The sequence below is a fragment of the Cricetulus griseus genome, chromosome 6 (genome assembly GCF_003668045.3).
Source record: "Cricetulus griseus strain 17A/GY chromosome 6, alternate assembly CriGri-PICRH-1.0, whole genome shotgun sequence".
In the NCBI taxonomy this organism is placed as follows: domain Eukaryota; kingdom Metazoa; phylum Chordata; class Mammalia; order Rodentia; family Cricetidae; genus Cricetulus; species Cricetulus griseus.
In genome coordinates this window covers 108533321-108550398 of record NC_048599.1, presented here as the reverse complement: position 1 = coordinate 108550398, position 17078 = coordinate 108533321, and the positions used below count along the sequence as shown (strand labels likewise).

The 17078-nt window shown below is 35.2% G+C and overlaps 1 protein-coding gene across 3 annotated transcripts in view; it reads right to left on the bottom strand.

The window, feature by feature from the left end:
* The window catches only part of Scn9a (sodium voltage-gated channel alpha subunit 9), an 82456-nt gene that overhangs the window by 35766 nt on the left and 29612 nt on the right, over window positions 1-17078 (bottom strand). For all 3 annotated transcript variants that reach the window (XM_027420262.2, XM_027420264.2, XM_027420263.2), the window contains exons 12-16: window positions 16434-16563; window positions 15264-15502; window positions 13332-13505; window positions 12252-12608; window positions 10090-10557 (exon numbers count right to left, since the gene is read on the bottom strand). In XM_027420262.2, coding sequence (XP_027276063.1) covers window positions 10090-10557; window positions 12252-12608; window positions 13332-13505; window positions 15264-15502; window positions 16434-16563 — 1368 coding nt within the window. The remainder of the gene's footprint in view (window positions 1-10089; window positions 10558-12251; window positions 12609-13331; window positions 13506-15263; window positions 15503-16433; window positions 16564-17078) is intronic.

Here is a 17078-nt window from a genome sequence, read left to right as displayed (position 1 = left end):
TAAGGATAAAATAATGAAGTTCAGAATAAACCATCAAAGGTCAATCTAAAGCACACTTCATCTGTCTTTCAGTTTTTATGGCTTTCCACTGCTGTTCTTCCTTCCAGAACAAAGCAAACCTCACTTCCTGCAGCCCTTATGAACCAAATGCTCTGTGACACTGTTGCCCCTGCTATCATCTTGAGCAGAATAGTTTCTTTATCAGGCTTAAAGTTTTGTGTCTTCAGTTTTCTTCTGGTCACCAATAAAATGCTCAAGATTATAATTATTTTCAGTAAGCTGATGCCACAAATACTATATATACTATTAGAAACTGAAAAGTTAATAGAATCATCCTGTCTAGATGTTGTTGTTTGGATATATTGAAAATTGCAGTAAATATTACTTAACATTTTAATCATAAGCAACAAATCCCCTGCTTTTTCACTAATCTGATGCAAGGATTCCCTTTTATTTTATTATTTTCTGTTTTAATTTTCCTCATTTTTGTTTTCAGAAAGCCTTGTTGGCTTGTCAGTGAGCAGCCTTTTACTCAATGTTAATGACTTAGCAGTAGTAACTCACACAGTCAACACAGCATGTAATTTCAGATGTTAAAGTTAATGAGGGCAGCCTTAGGCATTGTCAAGATTTAAAATAAAGCCAATGACTTCACTGAGTCCTGAGTTTCTTCAACATCTTCTACAAGGACATTCCATATCCAATATACAACAAATGATACAGCTAAATGGTGAGATCTTGGCTAAAAACAAGAACACACAAAAACAGCATTTGGAAACACAAGGAGTTTGAAGGCTGCATATTCCTTTATCGGATCTAGTAGTGTTATCTTTGGGCTTTATTATAACTAAAAGAGAAGGGGCATTCCCTGATAAGGTTTCCAAGGCTTCTGTGTGCTGTCATAGAATGGCCATGATGACTATTGATAGAAAACATTCTAAAAGCATTTAGTAAGCATTATCACAACTGACACCTGTTGAAAAATTCTAATTGGGTTAGCAAGAATTTAAGCTAAGCAAATATGAAGACAGAATGTGAGTCTGAGTGTAGATTCAAAACCTCAAGCCTCTTTATATATATCATTCAGAAACTTAAAACAAATCATAAAGGAAAAACAAATAATCTGCATCATTTTTATAATTTTGTTGTTCCCTAAATGGAGATCAGGATGGGAAAATTCCAAAGACTAGAATGATTATCAATTTTCTCAATATGTGAATTTCTAATATTGAAAGCACAATGTAGAACACAAAGTTTTCATACATGAAAAATTTCTTCCCTCCAAACCTTTGTATAGGTGCTTCTGTCAAAACACCACATTCCAAAGAATCCTGTACAAGTGAATGTCTCCTTTACTTTGTCAGCATTTTGAATCATTAATCTATCTATCTATCTATCTATCTATCTATCTATCTATCTATCTATCTATCTATCCATCCATCCATCCATCCATCCATCCATCCATCCATCTACACGTATGTGTGTGTGTCTGTATTTGAACTTGTTAGTGCAGTGTTTACAGAGGACAGAACAGGGTGTCAAATCGCCCAAGTTGGAGTTGTAGGCAATTGTAAGGAGCCTGACATGGGTGCTTGGAACTGAACAGAGATCCTCTGGAAGAGAAGCAAGCACTCTTAAACACTGAACAACCTCTCCAGACCCAAAAATATCATTTTGATATGTATTGCATTTTCTCTAAGAATAGTTTGGCAAAAATTTATGAATTCACAATATAAACATATGTACAACATGTATATTTATGTGTACATATATACATATAAATCTATGAGAATTTTCTGAACTATTATATGCTCTGCAATATCTGTATAAGTGCTATTTTATACATGTATATTTTTATTCATGGTCTATTTGGAGGATCATCATTCTGTTGTGAAATAGTTTTCTTCAAGATCAACTTCAAGTCACTAGCAACTGAAAAAGGAAAATACTTCTTTTAACCATTAACAATAAATTCATGTACACAGAACACTAACACATCAGATTTTTTTGCTGTTGATTTTTTTCCTTGTAAATTGTTAGTGTCATTGTCCCTAGAATGTGACTGTTTCAGGACAACATTTTGCTTTCTTCACTTAACAATGGACAACAAATAATACAAACATTTCAACATGACACAAAAAGTGAAAATATGAACTGGATTATAAAAAAGGCAAGATTCTTAATATGGCTTTATTAATCAGTCCTTCAAAGATTATACTAAAATTAATAAATTTTACTCGATGTCAGAGCAACATATTTTTCTAGTATAAGTTTTAGAAAATTTAGATAAAGCAGCCTATATTATTGTTCATAATCTTGGCAAAAGAGTCTATATCTTACTGAAACAGCTATAGTGGTCTGTTCCAAAGAAGTAGAGGGAATTCTGTGTGGAACCGGAAATGTACTTTCATCAGTGAGTGATATTACTTCCTGAATTAAATGAAACATTTCAATCACTGATTTCTCATTGATAGGCATAGCTTATTAAAATTTACTCCATGGTGTTTAAGAAACATGTTTTATCTAAGTTTTTGAATTGATTATAAAAATAAAGTGCTAGTTATTACTAAGTCATTTCAAAATTAGTCAAAATTTAGACTTGCAAGTTGTGTATGCTGGTTCTGCTCTTACTTTCCTAGATATGTTCTCTGAAGGCAGCCAAATGCAGTCTTAGTTTTCTTATCTTTGAATACAGAGCTGGAAAAATTAATCTTTCCTATGATTTTAATGCTAATCTCTAAAATATTCCTCCCACTAAGTTTTGGTTCAATAAAATGTTAATCTACTCCATTTAAAGCTGAGAGTAGTTTTTATTTGAAATTTGATTTCAAATGTCTTTTACTACTTTATCTTACTTTTATAATCCATCCATTAGCATCACATAGGTCATGCATTTGAAATCAGTTCAGAACATGGAAGATATACCGAGAGTAATCAAGAAAGTCACAAAAAATGATGGAATAACCCCAGTGACATGCTGTGACAGAAATTCGTCGATGGAACAATAGTATGTTTTTCTAGTTTCTTGCAATGGGTCAGGCAGAGAGATTTCATACTGAACAACATGCAAGACACTGAAGAAGTATCATATATGTATATGCTTTAGGTAACCTGTGTAAAAGTGGTCACATATGTCTTTGCGTAGTTAAAGCACAGAGCTGTATCCTGGGGAGTTCCACTGTGGTTTTACCCCTGCAGAAGTGAGAAGGTTAGGTTCTGAAGTTGAGAAAGGCAGCATGAGGAAGCAGTCAACTGTGACTTAAAGTGTGTAAGGTCTTATACCTGCAAGCCGAAACTTAGTATCTATGTATTCACCATTAGGTAATATATTTGGAACACACAAAAAGAAATGTCATTCAAGTAGACATAAAAATAATCATAGTTTGATAATTCTGCTGTTCAGCAAATGAACATGCACACTATCATATACTAAGCAATTTTTCATATCTGTCGTTCAATATAATCAATGTTTTAAAAATAGGTTATATACACTGTGGACTGTGTGAGAGTAATAGTATATAGTTTGAGAAAAATACTCTTAAAATAAACATTTTCCCATTTATTTTTAGTTGTCATGTTTTAATAACTTCAAGAGTTTAAACAACACAGCAAGAAAGTAGTACTTCCAAACATATGAAATCATGAAGAATAGGAAATTTTGATTTAGATATTCCAGACCAATATTTTATTGCCCAGTAAAGATGGAAAGATTTTTTCAAAGAGTTTGGAACCAATCTGAGAAAAAGAAATGATCCCAGCTCAATTTTCTAGAATTGTGGCTGACTTTAGGGAACTAATGCATAAAGAACAGAATGAAAGCCCAGCACCCCCAGCACGGTGAAATTTGGGTAGTTGAGAGCATTTCTGGTAAGGACGATTATACTCTACAAAGTTCAATACTAAGTGAAAATGTAAACTGCCCTTTAATGAAAGGATGAGAAAAAACTTCGATAAAATCTAAAGAGATACAGATTTAATAACAATGAAAAAATTACAGTAAGTTGCTATAAAATATTTAACTTTGATGATGGTTTACATTTAAGTAAGTTTTTATCAAATCAATAAAGTGAATGCATTTCATATCAGGCATGCACTTCATGTTTTCTTCAGAGACAGTGGCTTTCAGACTTAAATACTGAAGAGCTGAATGAGAGGAGGGATAAATGAGTGGATTGGGTAAGTGATATGAGTTCTTGGTCGCTGTCCTGCGATTTCCTTCTGTGGCAGTCGGCCAGTGAATTTACCATTGTGTGTCAGGGTTTGGCTTCAGGGCCACCTCTCCAAGTCTAAAGACATGTATCCATTATTTTGGAGGTCCTCAGTGGGATAGGATAGTAGGATCCGTTATAAAATGTGCTACTCTGCCTGTGTTGCAATGGTGTGCTGCTTTATCACACTTATAAATTGTCAGGTTAAAATTATTTCATTATTTTAATCAGTTATTGCTTAATGTTTACCTTTAGAGTACATTGACTTATATTGAAAACTTGGAAATCAAATACTTAAAAGGTTCAAAGTATTTAATGACTGTAACTTATGAAAGAAGTCTTAATGCTGGGCACATGGTCATAGAAAATATTAGTCTTGTTCCCTGTGGTATATGATTTCAAGTACTGGATGACATAATTTTAGTTAGTTGCACAATGTTTAGGCAATTAAAATGAATATAATATTTGTATATTAAAGTTTTCTTTTCATTTTCTTTATGTTATATTGAAATATATAAAACTGAATTTTGGGATATAAAAAATGATCAGATATTTGCTGTTCCTTGTCCTAAACTTCATATACCCTTATTTTGTGTATTCTTTTATTCACAAAGTAAATTCAACTTTTTACCCTAGTAACTTCATACTGTTTTTTTGTATAACAAGACACGATATGGGAAATACATTTCCCCCAATTGTGTCCATTATCTATGTCTGCTAGAGCATAGTATTACTTTGCCAATCAGTTTCATGCTTCCTTGTAATAATGCAAACCTTCACGAAGAGAAAAGAGAAATTGCAAAGCTGATGTTCTGGATTTCAGGGATGTTTCTGTATCACATGTTAATCTCATCATTAAGCTTGAGAGGTCAGGGTAAGAATTCTAGAGTTATCCCAGCAGTATGCTTCTTAGAACACATTATCAGGTGTGACGACAAGGGCCTGAATTTGGTCTAGAGGAGTTTGCAATATTTATTAATAATTCACACGAAAGTAGAGTCATATTGTCATAACACATGATTACCCTTTATTCTAATATATAATCATAAATGTATATTGTGCTATATGTAGGGTACACAAATATTATTAAATGAAAGATCAGAGTTAATTGTCTGGGAGTAAGGCTTGTTATAAGTTAATGAATTTAAGCCAGCAAAATATAGTGTTTAAGAATGATTATGGAACTGGGGGTTGGTGGTGCACGGCTTTAATCCCAGCACTCCTGGAGCCAGAGGCAGGTGGATCTCTGCATGTTCGAGGTCAACCTAATTTACATAGTGAGTTCCGGGACAGGCTCCAAAGCTACACAGAAAAACCCTGCCTTGAAACCTCTCCTCCCAAATAATGATAATGATTATGAAGGTGCAATCTAAGCAAGTAAATCAGAATTGATGATTCATTTGCAATTAGAAGTACAATGTCAGACACCCAGTGAATCAACAAATGACAAATTTCATATAACAATTCAAATAAAATATTTGATCCTGAGTTTCACTGTTTCAGGGGGCTGGTAGAAGGCCATTTTATTCCTATTTATTGTCTTGCCTTTCTGTGGCATGTAGGACTGAGATTAAGAATTGGCATTCAGACAGAAGTTTCCAGAAACACCTACAGGAAACATACTTTATTAGTCTTTTGGAATCTCAGTCATCTACAAATATGGCCATCATATCTACTATCTAGGGTGAAGAAAAATATGTACTGGATAAATCAGATTGGCTGGTATATGCATTTCCTCTTCTTTAAGTGTGTTTTCTCCCTCCCAACCTCCCTCCTGGCATCCACCTCTCAGGTGTCACAGGAGATCACATGGCTCTCTTGTCCATGGGTGCTGGAGTGTATAGATGCTGTGGAGTGATGGCCAGATCCTCTTTTTTTGGTGAACCCCTCATTGATTTGGCTTCCAGAAAGTTTGGCTACCAAAAGCTGAATTCTCTGAAAACCTGCAATGTCGCGTTCCTTCTCTTGGAAGACAGTAGGAGCCTGCATCTTGTTACCAGTCTGGAACTGGCCAGACCTCCCTGCTTTCTGTTGAGACTACTCCAAGAACTATGCTAGTACTAGAGATTCTGAAGGAGCAGGTGAGATGGCTGTTACAAATGCAGCAGCCTAGTGTGTCCTTTACTGTGGTGCTTCACACATCTTCTTGTGCCGTGTTTCCTGAGAACATTCTCCATCAGGTAATCCCATAACTTTCTCTCTATGAATGACTCTAATGATTGACACAAAGAAGCATACATGATTTCAACCTTTCTGCACTGTTGACTCCTCTTTTTTCCTTTAGGCTTGTGTTTCTAGATACCTACCATACAACTTCATTTGGAGGCAGAAGAGAAGTCTCAAAGTGTAGTCTATAAATTGCCTAGCTCCTAAAATTTAACTGCTTTCTGTATATTTTACTTGATCATTTTCCTTGATTTTGTATTTTTGGCTTTTTGAGGCAGGGTTTCTCTGTGTATTATTGGCTGCCCTGGAACTCTCACTGTAAATGATACTGGCCTTGAATTCAGAGACCCACCTATTTGTGCCTCCCAAGTGCTAGGATTAAAAGCATTCATGACTCCCACCAACCTGGTTTGCCTTCTGTATACTTTAATGCCATAATTACATATCCCCCCTTTTAAAGTCAAATATACAAAGTGTATCTACCTAGCAAAAAAGGAAAAAAAATGTTTAGTCACCCTGGTACCTTTTTGTGTTTCTTTATTTGGAATAGTCTTTGACAACACGTAGTCTTGTTAGATGAGGTTAAAACCATGGCTCTCATGAATCATTACAGAGGACAGTCCTCTGTAATGGAAGAAGACAAAGAAGTTCATGGTGGACACTACATTACAGCAGAATTAGGTTGTGGAGATGCTAGTGAAAGTGGAGATTGCCCTCACCTACCATATGGCTTAGAAACAGCAGAGTGGGTGGGGGCTTTCCCTAGAGCTTTCAGATGGATGGTGGCTCTGACAGTATCTTAATTCCAGATCTCTGGAGTCAAGAACTATCCAAGAATATGATCTGAATTACTGAGTGTGTCTCTGAAGCTCTTGAATATCAGTACACCATTAAAACAGTACAAGAGCTCACACATCTTCATTCAGAGCTCTTTATACTTTAACTTGCTGGTTACACCACACAGTAGGGTTTTGTAGCTGAGAGAAAGTAAGATTGTTTTTCTCTTTCAGCAGTTCAGCCCAATTCCTGGAACATTGTAAACTGAAATATTTGTTTATTGAGTGAATGACTACATTTTTTGCTCCATCTGAGATTATAAAGAGGAAGCAACTCACTGCTGATGGGAATTGTCTGTGGGTTTGATAGTGCTTCCAGGATACTTGCAGGGCTTGCAACACCTAAGGAGTCTGAGTGAGAACCATCGGTCCAGTGTCTATGTTCTGAGATGTAGTGACAGTTTTAGTCACCCGAGTATACTGTAGATGACAGTGTGTCTTTTCTGACCCAGAGGTGGACTGTGTCTTTCGAATAATGTGCCCATAACTGACTAAGATACTTTGCCAAGTCATTCTTTGGAAGGATATTTCACTATGGACTATTTTTGACTTGAATGCTGTACTCATTTAATTGTTTTCCATCACTGCTTGTGTGAGAGGTGACACAAAAAAAGGATTAAAATGTCTCTATGAAACATACTGGAAACAGGCTACAGCCCACAAAGGGCAGGGATTTGGGGAAATGAGGGCAAGACGGAGAGGTTTCAGAGGTCAGAGGTATTCTTTCCCTCTGGTCAAAATGTAGGTTCTGAAATAGGCAACTGCTGAAATACGTGGCATGAAACCAGAAGTTTTTTTGTATTAGGTACAGTCTGATTAGAGTCATCAATTCTCATTAGGAATGTGCTGACATTTAAGGGTAGAAAATGAAGACACTTCCAAGGGAGGGAATAAACAACTGGGAATCTGGAAGGGCAAGTGGGAACCTCAGATTATGTTGATTATATCGGAGAAGATTTGCATGAAAGAGAGGCATACTTCAGACAAATACAGTCTGTGTTCCTCAGCTCCTAACTGAAGAACAAGGCACAGGTTGAAGAGTCATCCCAGGAACATTTTAATCTAGAAAAACTGAAGCAAAAGTGCCCAGAGTTTTCACAGTGGACCAGGGTCAGAATTGTGATATGCTAGGAATACAGACATAACTTGGGCTGTCATTTCTCAAAAGATGTATGCCTACCTTGCTTGGGGAAACAAAAATAGATTTTGTCAGTGATGAAGGCAACCCACACAATTTCAGCCACTGGCTTTGAATGAAAGAAAAATGACCAGGTTAAAACAAAAATCCTCTGGGCTGTTAATAAGCAACTTCAAGTTGCTTTGGTTGGTTTTCCTTCTTTTAAATTTCTTTGACAACTAGGATTTTAGGCTTATTTTAGAGAGTTATTGCCTTCCAGGCAATTCTTCCATTGTCTTAGGAGGAAACTTGTTGAGTTAATTTCCTTTTCTATAAGAGACTAAATTCAGAAATATGCCATTGACAAGATGTTTATGCAGGTGGATTTTCTGCAAACTGAAATTAGTACTTTTTTCTATTGCTTTCTCCATGTAAAAAGATTATAAATATATAAAGGCTTTTTATACGGACTTGGTCATCAGACAGAAATGAATTTCTCTGTTTACTTAGTGGTATATATATATATATATATATATATATATATATTCATATTTACTCAATAAATGATTACCATGACATATATGTACTACATTGACTATTTTTGTGTATATATGTATGTGACTGTGAATTGCTTATTATTATGCTATGTAACCTTTTTGATATATTGACTATAAATTCATGGATGGTAAGTCTTAATAGGTTTAAACAGATTGATGATACTTGATAAACAACCAATAATTTCTATTATGACTAAAATAGGAAAATTATAAAACTATCACAGGGAATCATTTTAAATAGTAATTAGTGATGGATTTTGGTTATTGTATTTGACACAAATGAAATGTAATTCAGCATACACACCAAGTTGCTTAGACATACATAGACTGAGGTGGGAAAAGAAGATGCAAATGTGTTTTTTAGAATTTTTGTTCTTAGCTCACAGCACCATTTAATGTTGCCCCAAATTTCTCAAGAAATGAAAATCTAAATCTAAATAATAAATCAAGGAGAGGCATAAAATTATATAGAACTCAAAATTAGATGAGTTTCTGTCAACTAGAGCAGAGATTATGAACGACTCAACAGGTAGCTGAAGAGCTTTGCATACATTCACATAAGCTGTGATTTAGGTGCTAATGACTCTACAGAAGAATTTAAGATTCAGATTTTAAACATGTCCACAGAATTCGTCCACAGAAGGAAATCTCAAGCAAAGTGACACAGGTAGAAAATGCTATGGCTTACAGGGAAAATTGCTTGGTATTGGGAAGACTTTGCAGGAGAGCAGGAGGAAGTAGTGGTAGTCAAAGCTGCTTGAGTCTCTAGGATGAAGTTTTACAGAAACCAAGGATGACTCTATTACCAGAAGCACATGATTAGGAATGAACTGAAGTGAAATTAGTTTTCATACATGGAGTAGGTGAGAAATGGAGGCAGAAGGACTAGTTGTAGCTGCCAGGTAGTGAGTATAAAGGTAAGAATAATGGAGATGACAAGTGAATTCGACGGGGTGTAGACTGTCTGTGGCAACAAGAAAGGGACTAAGGATGGGAAGGTCAGATGTTAGCTAAGCAGATTTAAATCAATCATTAAGAATGGAGCAAGAAAAATATTATCTGAATGATCAGTAAGCTGTTTGAAATGACACACACATGCAAACCCTCTCTCTCAGCATATCCGTTAGACCCAAGAACACCAGACATCTCAAATGTTGGTTCATCTACAAACTGTTAGTGCAACAATATTTGAGCAGTGGCCTTACCTCTTTGCTGTAGTCGCTATCTGAGTCACTACTAAGTTCTTCAGTGTTCATATTTTCCAAATCAGATTCCCCAGGTGCAATTGGCACTGTCACCGTGAGGCTGGGATTATGAATAAAGGACTGGTAATCATTTTCATCCATAAAACTTTTGTCTATACTGCTCCCAAAGGCACTCATTTTATCCCTCTCTTTGTGATCTTTGCTCATCTCAGCAAGTGTACGGTTTGCGATATAGTTTTCTTTTTTGTTGTTTGGATCTACTGTTCGTTTTGTATCCTTGGAGCCCTTTGGCTTTTTGGAAAATGATTTTAGGATAAGTTCACGTAATGTCCGTTTTACATAATTTATTCCTCTTTTAATTCTGGCCACTGCAATCTGCAGGTTGTTTGCATCGGTGTCTTCTTCAATTGCTGTAAGATTGTCAGAACTAAATGAACTCAGTAATAAAGCCAGAAACAGGTTCAGGACCTATATCAGGGTAGATGGGGGTGGGGATAAACAGGGACACAGGAGATACAAAGAAGCATACTTTTCAGAAATATAGGTCACAATAGAAACCCACAATGACAAAAAGGTAAAGCACCTTGTCATGTACTTGTAAGAATTCTCTCCATATGCAGACATGGGGCTTGGGCAGCAGGGGTTAGCAATCAATGCTCCTGATGAATTGAGGAGCAGAGAATCATGCCATTTGTCAGTTTGTTTTTGTTCTGGCATGTGATCCAGTCAAGTCAAGTTCCATTTAATGAATCTCAAAGGTTCTCTTCACTCACCTCTGATTACCACTTGCGTTTATGGGAAGCAAATTATGTGCAGAAATTAGACTATTGTCATTGTGCTGACCATTCAGGTCAAGATTTAAGCACATTGAACTCAATTCATTCAAGACAGTGAAACTGATTGGCTGCCTTTATAGAGTATCACTTAGGTCCTGGATGAAGTGGCCAAGGAGGTTAGGGCAATTTGCATCCTTGAAGCAAGGTCTTTTTTGAAAGGAAAGTCATTTCTGCCTTTCCTTTCTGAAATAAGTATCTAAGTGAATTTTTCACAGAGGGCAGAAGACATGTAAATTGTTTTAAAAGTTTTACATGAGAGTCATAAGCATAACTGAATGAAAATTAAATATAGGTGTCTTCAAGGCCCTAATTATCTAATTATCTGGATGGAATTGAGTGGTAAAAAGGAAAAAGATGACCGCTTAAAAGTGCTTGCTACTTCCTGGCTGAAATCCTGTGAGCTGCCAGACTCCACATGCCCTCTTTGCCATTATGGGCTGTAACTGTTAAAATGGAGCCCAAATAGATCTTTCATTCTTTAAATGCTTATGCCAGGTGTCTGTTACAGTATTGCAAAGTCTGGCTAATACAGAATCATAGAAAACAATTTGAGTAATTGCCAAGAACTGTTAGGTACTTTAAAGCTGTTGTCTTTTTAGTATTTTATTGAGAACATATGTTTGTGTTTTACTAGGAATATCAATGAAATACTACAAAGATCTACTTCAAATTAGTGCCTCTCTTTAAACATTGATCATGAATGCAGCCATAGGAAAAATATAAATGATAGCTGGCCAGTGGTGGTGCATGCCTTTAATCCTAGCACTTGGGAGGCAAAGGCAGGTGGATCTCTGTGAGTTCAAGTCCAGCATGGACTACAGAGTGAGTGGACAATAAGTTGAACTTCACATGATGTACATATGTCATAAAATATTCTTCATTTATTCTTTTTGAACATTATAAAATTTGAAAATCCTTCTAACTCAAAGGGGCATACAGAGGCAAGGACTCTGAGCTTTGCCCAGTTGCTAGTTTTAGAAATATAAGGACCAATAGCAATGTTCTCATTTGCCTTCTTCTACTAGTTTGTGGTCATTATTTAATCATGCATTATTTACCACCGTAGCTTCATATTTGAAGACATTTCATGTTTTAAGAAGTTTGAAAATCACAGATTTCATCCATATGATAAAACTATCAAAATGAGAGAATAAAGTAAGACTTTTTCTAGAAGGTAAATTTGGAAAATATAAATATAGATTTTTTCTGACAAAGGAGGTTAAAGATGTTATTTTGTCTTTTAAAAGAGTTAATTTTAAAATTACAAAATAACATCTCAAAGTAATTATAATAGACAATTTAAATGTATTAATAGCTCTTACATACCACAAGGTTACCAATCACCATGACCATCATGTAAACAATAAGGCACATTGCTTGGCCAGCAACCTCCATGCAGTCCCACATGGTCTCTATCCATTCTCCACACAACACTCGGAACACGATCAGGAAGGAATGGAAGAAGTCATTCATGTGCCAGCGCGGGAGCTTGCAATCCTCATTGATTTTACAGACACACTCCTTGTAGCTTTTTCCAAACAGCTGCATGCCGACCACGGCAAAAATGAAGACAATGATGGCCAACACCAGGGTCAGGTTTCCCAGTGCGCCCACCGAATTGCCAATGATCTTAATGAGCATATTCAGTGTGGGCCAGGATTTTGCCAATTTGAAGACTCGCAGCTAAAAACAAAGTTTAGTATTATTCATAAACAGAATTCAGTGTTTCTACTCTTGATTTTGTTTTAAGTATACATTGTAATTCATATTCCATGTTACTATGATCTAGCTAAAGGCAATGTTTTTCTTTCATCGGTCTTTAATACTCCTGTTGTTTTATAATTACCATAATAATGGCTGTGTATAATCTGAAAAGAAAGTTGTCGTTTTAGTTGAGGATTTTGAAAGCAACTTATTTGAATGTTAGTTGTTTCAGAACTGGTAGCCCAAACTTAATTTTACTTTCTAGCACTTTTAATATTTTTTAGACTGCATAGTTGTTTGGGTGACAAAGATTTAAACTTTAGCTATTAAATCCATAAAGCTATGGGCATACTATATGCATAAATTTTCAACTCATAATATTCTTACTGTAAGATACATCATTATATATCAGATTAAAAGTGTTTCTATCATATTAGAATACACCTTAAAACAAAACAGATCATAATTTTAAGTTCCTAACTTAACATGCAGTTCTAACCCATTACAATGGCATCTAAGTGCCATTGTAAATGAATGGACTTACTTTTTTAAGTGTTAGATTTGATATTGCCTTTGATTCAACTTCTAAAAATTTTAAATAATAATACTATGGAGTAAAAACAAAAACAAATAAATAAAAACCAAAAGAAACCTGATATCCCTATATTATAGAATATAATAGTATCTTTAGCTTCTACTTACCAATCTGAATGACCGCAGGACTGATAATCCTTCCACATCTGCTAGGAAAAGCTCTACCAAACTTAATGTTACAATTAGGCTGTCAAAAATATTCCACCCTACTTGAAAATACTCATAAGGATCCATGGCTATTAACTTCAGTACCATTTCAGCTGCGAAGATCCCTGTAAATATCTAAAATGAAACAACATTTTTCTGTTATTGGAAAGTTCAAAGTCAACTTGATGATGACAATGACTATTAACTTAGTAGTGGCCATGTCCCATATAATGTGCTCGATACTTCAAAAGTGGCTATTGTCTTGCTTCCTCCTTTAGAGGAGACATAGATTTTTTTTTTATAGTTTTCATATAAAGATAAAAAACTTAAAAAGTTCTAGTTATCTTGTCAGTTTTCATCTTCAGAGACAGTATTTAAAAGGATATTATTAAAATTCCAGAGATATAAGTTTTGACAACTGACTAATGATTCTTTTGTTAATACATGTTTCTTCTTTCCTTCCTTCCTTCCTTCCTTCCTTCCTTCCTTCCTTCCTTCCTTCCTGCCTGCCTGCCTGCCTCTCTCCTTCCCTCCCTCCCTCCCTCCTCCCTCCTTCCCTCCCTCCTCCCTTTCTACCTCCCTTCCTTTCCTTCTTTCTCTATCACACCAACCTATGTGATATCTGTTATCATCTATTTGGTTAACTGTCTTGTGCCTATCATTTATTTATCATCTATCTATCTATCTATCTATCTATCTATCTATCTATCTATCGTCATTTAGCATCTGTATCTACAATCATCTATATATCTATCTGATAATCTATTATTTATCTACCCATCATTTATACAATTTTCTCTCTATCATCTATGTATCTATTTAATCTATTTACTTTTGTATCTATTTATTATTTATATATCTGACCATCTCTTTATTACATATCTATTTATCTATCAGATATCTACTAAGATATTGAAAATTTAATGCATTCTCCTTTTCTATTCTTTCTACTCATAGAGTCATAAAGGACATGTTGACTCGACTTTTGAAGGTTTACAAGGGCAGAAGAAAAATGTTCAACCTACATGGGACATATAAAGTTAGATATGTAGAGCACTGACTCACAGACTGTATTATAACACACCATTAAGTCATGACACAGGTATAAAAAGGCTCAAAGATGTAACATAAATGTTTTTGCTTGTGACTCCTTGTGGCAGTTTGTCTCAAAAGAATTTCGATAAACAAAAATGGTTCAGAGGGAAGTGGTGAGACCATTAAAAAAATCACGAAAACATTAGCAGGGAGCTCTCTACTCTGGGGTTGTGGTGGTAGAGATGAGACAAGTTAGGGCCTCTGAGGTCATGTGCTACAGTAAACTTAGAAAGAGAGCACTGATTTCCATGATCTAGGCCTCCATTAGAAAGCACACACTTCTGCCTATACCAATGAGAAATAGAAAGAAACAAGAAAAAAATAATGCAGAAAGCTCTGGATATTTGTTCAAAGCCCTAATTATTAGGAGACTGAATCTGGGTTCAAACTGAAATCTTTGAAATTATAAAGTTTTGGATACATCAGTACCACTATTTCAGAATAATACACACACCCATAGTGTTTCTAAAAACATGTCAAGTATGTATTCACTCAGAAAGTTAAATGTATTATTAAAATCATTTAAAACTTTAAAATGTTGACAGATATTTTGGCAGTTAAAATCCATTGTATTTCCTGAAATGATAACACCCATGAAAGTAGTATTGCTACTTGTGGGAATCAACACTAATGAATACGTATCTTCAAATAGTATAAAATCAGAAGCTTGGCTTTGTAGCTAGATTCATATGGTAAATTCAATATCTGCACAATTAGCAGTAGACGCCCCAGTTTCAAAAACTAAAGGAGATGGCAAGATGACACCCAAAGGGAGAGGGTTGTGGGAACACAACTCACCAGGTTCCCCACAGCAAGTACATTTTTGAACTCATCAGTCATTGGGTGGTGCTCCATAGCCATAAACAACGTGTTTAGAACTATGCAAATAGTAATTGCAAGATCTACAAAAGGATCCATTACAATAAAATAGATGAACTTTTTGAATTTTATCCAATATGGAGAACAATTCCAGATTAAAAATGTGTGAGCAAATCTGTACCACCAAGGTGGACATTTTTGTCTAGATTCTTCAAGTTCTGGGGAAAAAAAAAACAAAAAAGCATGAAATCATTCATTGGTATAGTTTAATCACTTCCAAGTATAAATAAGAAATAAAATCTAATATTTAAACAAATGTTGTGGTTTAAGTTTTGTAGAAAAGTGCTATTTCTTTGACAGCCCAGAAGATTATATAAAAGCCTTGTACCACATATTTGTTGGTGAGATGAAGCAGAAGAAGGCATTAGTGACCAAATGAAGACATATGGGCACCTGTCAGATAAGTATACACTAGCGTGGTGCTGAGGAGAAGGCTCAGAAGGCTTGCCATGTCATGAGAACCTTAATTCTGATCCCCAGAATCTAGGCAAAACCTGGGCACTGCTGTTCATGCTAGTAACCCAAACACTGGGGAGGTGGAGGCAAGAGAATCATTAGGCTTGGTGGTCAGATAGTTTGGTTGAATCAGTGATCTCCAGGTTTAGTGAGTGACCACATCCCCAAAATTACATGAGGAACAGTAGAGAAAGACCTTCACTGTCAACCCACAAATACACACATACACAAGTGCACATAAACCTCCCCAACACATGGTTTTCATTACTATTGATAAAATATCATTTTTGCATGAAAGTTACTGTTTATTAAAATTTTACATACATTATTCTACATTTACATATACCTAAATTATATGTAAATTTTGGTGACGTTTCTTAGTAAAGGTAACCTCCTTCTTATTTGAATGAACAAACACATTAAAAGGGTTTAATGGAATACAATGCCATATAAATTTAGGTGTTCATGAGATTTTAACTTCTCTTTCATAAAATCATTTCTTTTTAGTTGTTCTTTTTCTCCTTTAATATGCTTTGAATTATTCTTAGTAAACTTCACCAGTCTCTTTAAAGGTAATTATAGCTTATATTAATTTTATTTAAGAATCCATAAGCCAAAATTTTTATCACATACCTTCCACAGTATTAGTCAGAATGCTTGCTCTGCTCATTGCTCTTTGCCTGAGATGCGGGTCATTCAACATGTCCTCAGACAGGAAGTAAGAACTGGAGAGTCTTTTTTTGCGCATTTGATTGGTTGTACCCTAAAGGGGAAAAAGGTGACTAATTACAGTCTTGAGAACATAATTCTAATGTAGCATAGTAGAAATAATATCTGGCTGGGGTATCTATAATTAATATTTAAAAGTAGAGATTAGATTACTAGATTCAAATGATGACTCTGCTAGTTACTAGTTATATGCAAGAGGAAGGTTATTTAATGCCTCCATTATTAGTAAAATGCATAGAGCAAAAGGTCTTGCTTTATATTCTTGTTTGAGGGTTAAGAAATAGCTGTTCTCATTATAGCACTATTGTGTTCTCTCTGCATATACAACTTAATCAAATATTTAACAAGGGAAAACCATACATAAAAACAACCAGACAAGAATTGTAGAGGTGTGTAACAAAGGGGTAAAGTCAAATGCTCTAATTTCAGTAATTATCATGCCCCTTTGTTTATTGTGATACCAACATTAATGGAAACTACTTTAAGATTTTTTTCTTAGGGCTGAAATAATATTTCATAACACTTTGTGTCGATAGTGTTAAGTGACTC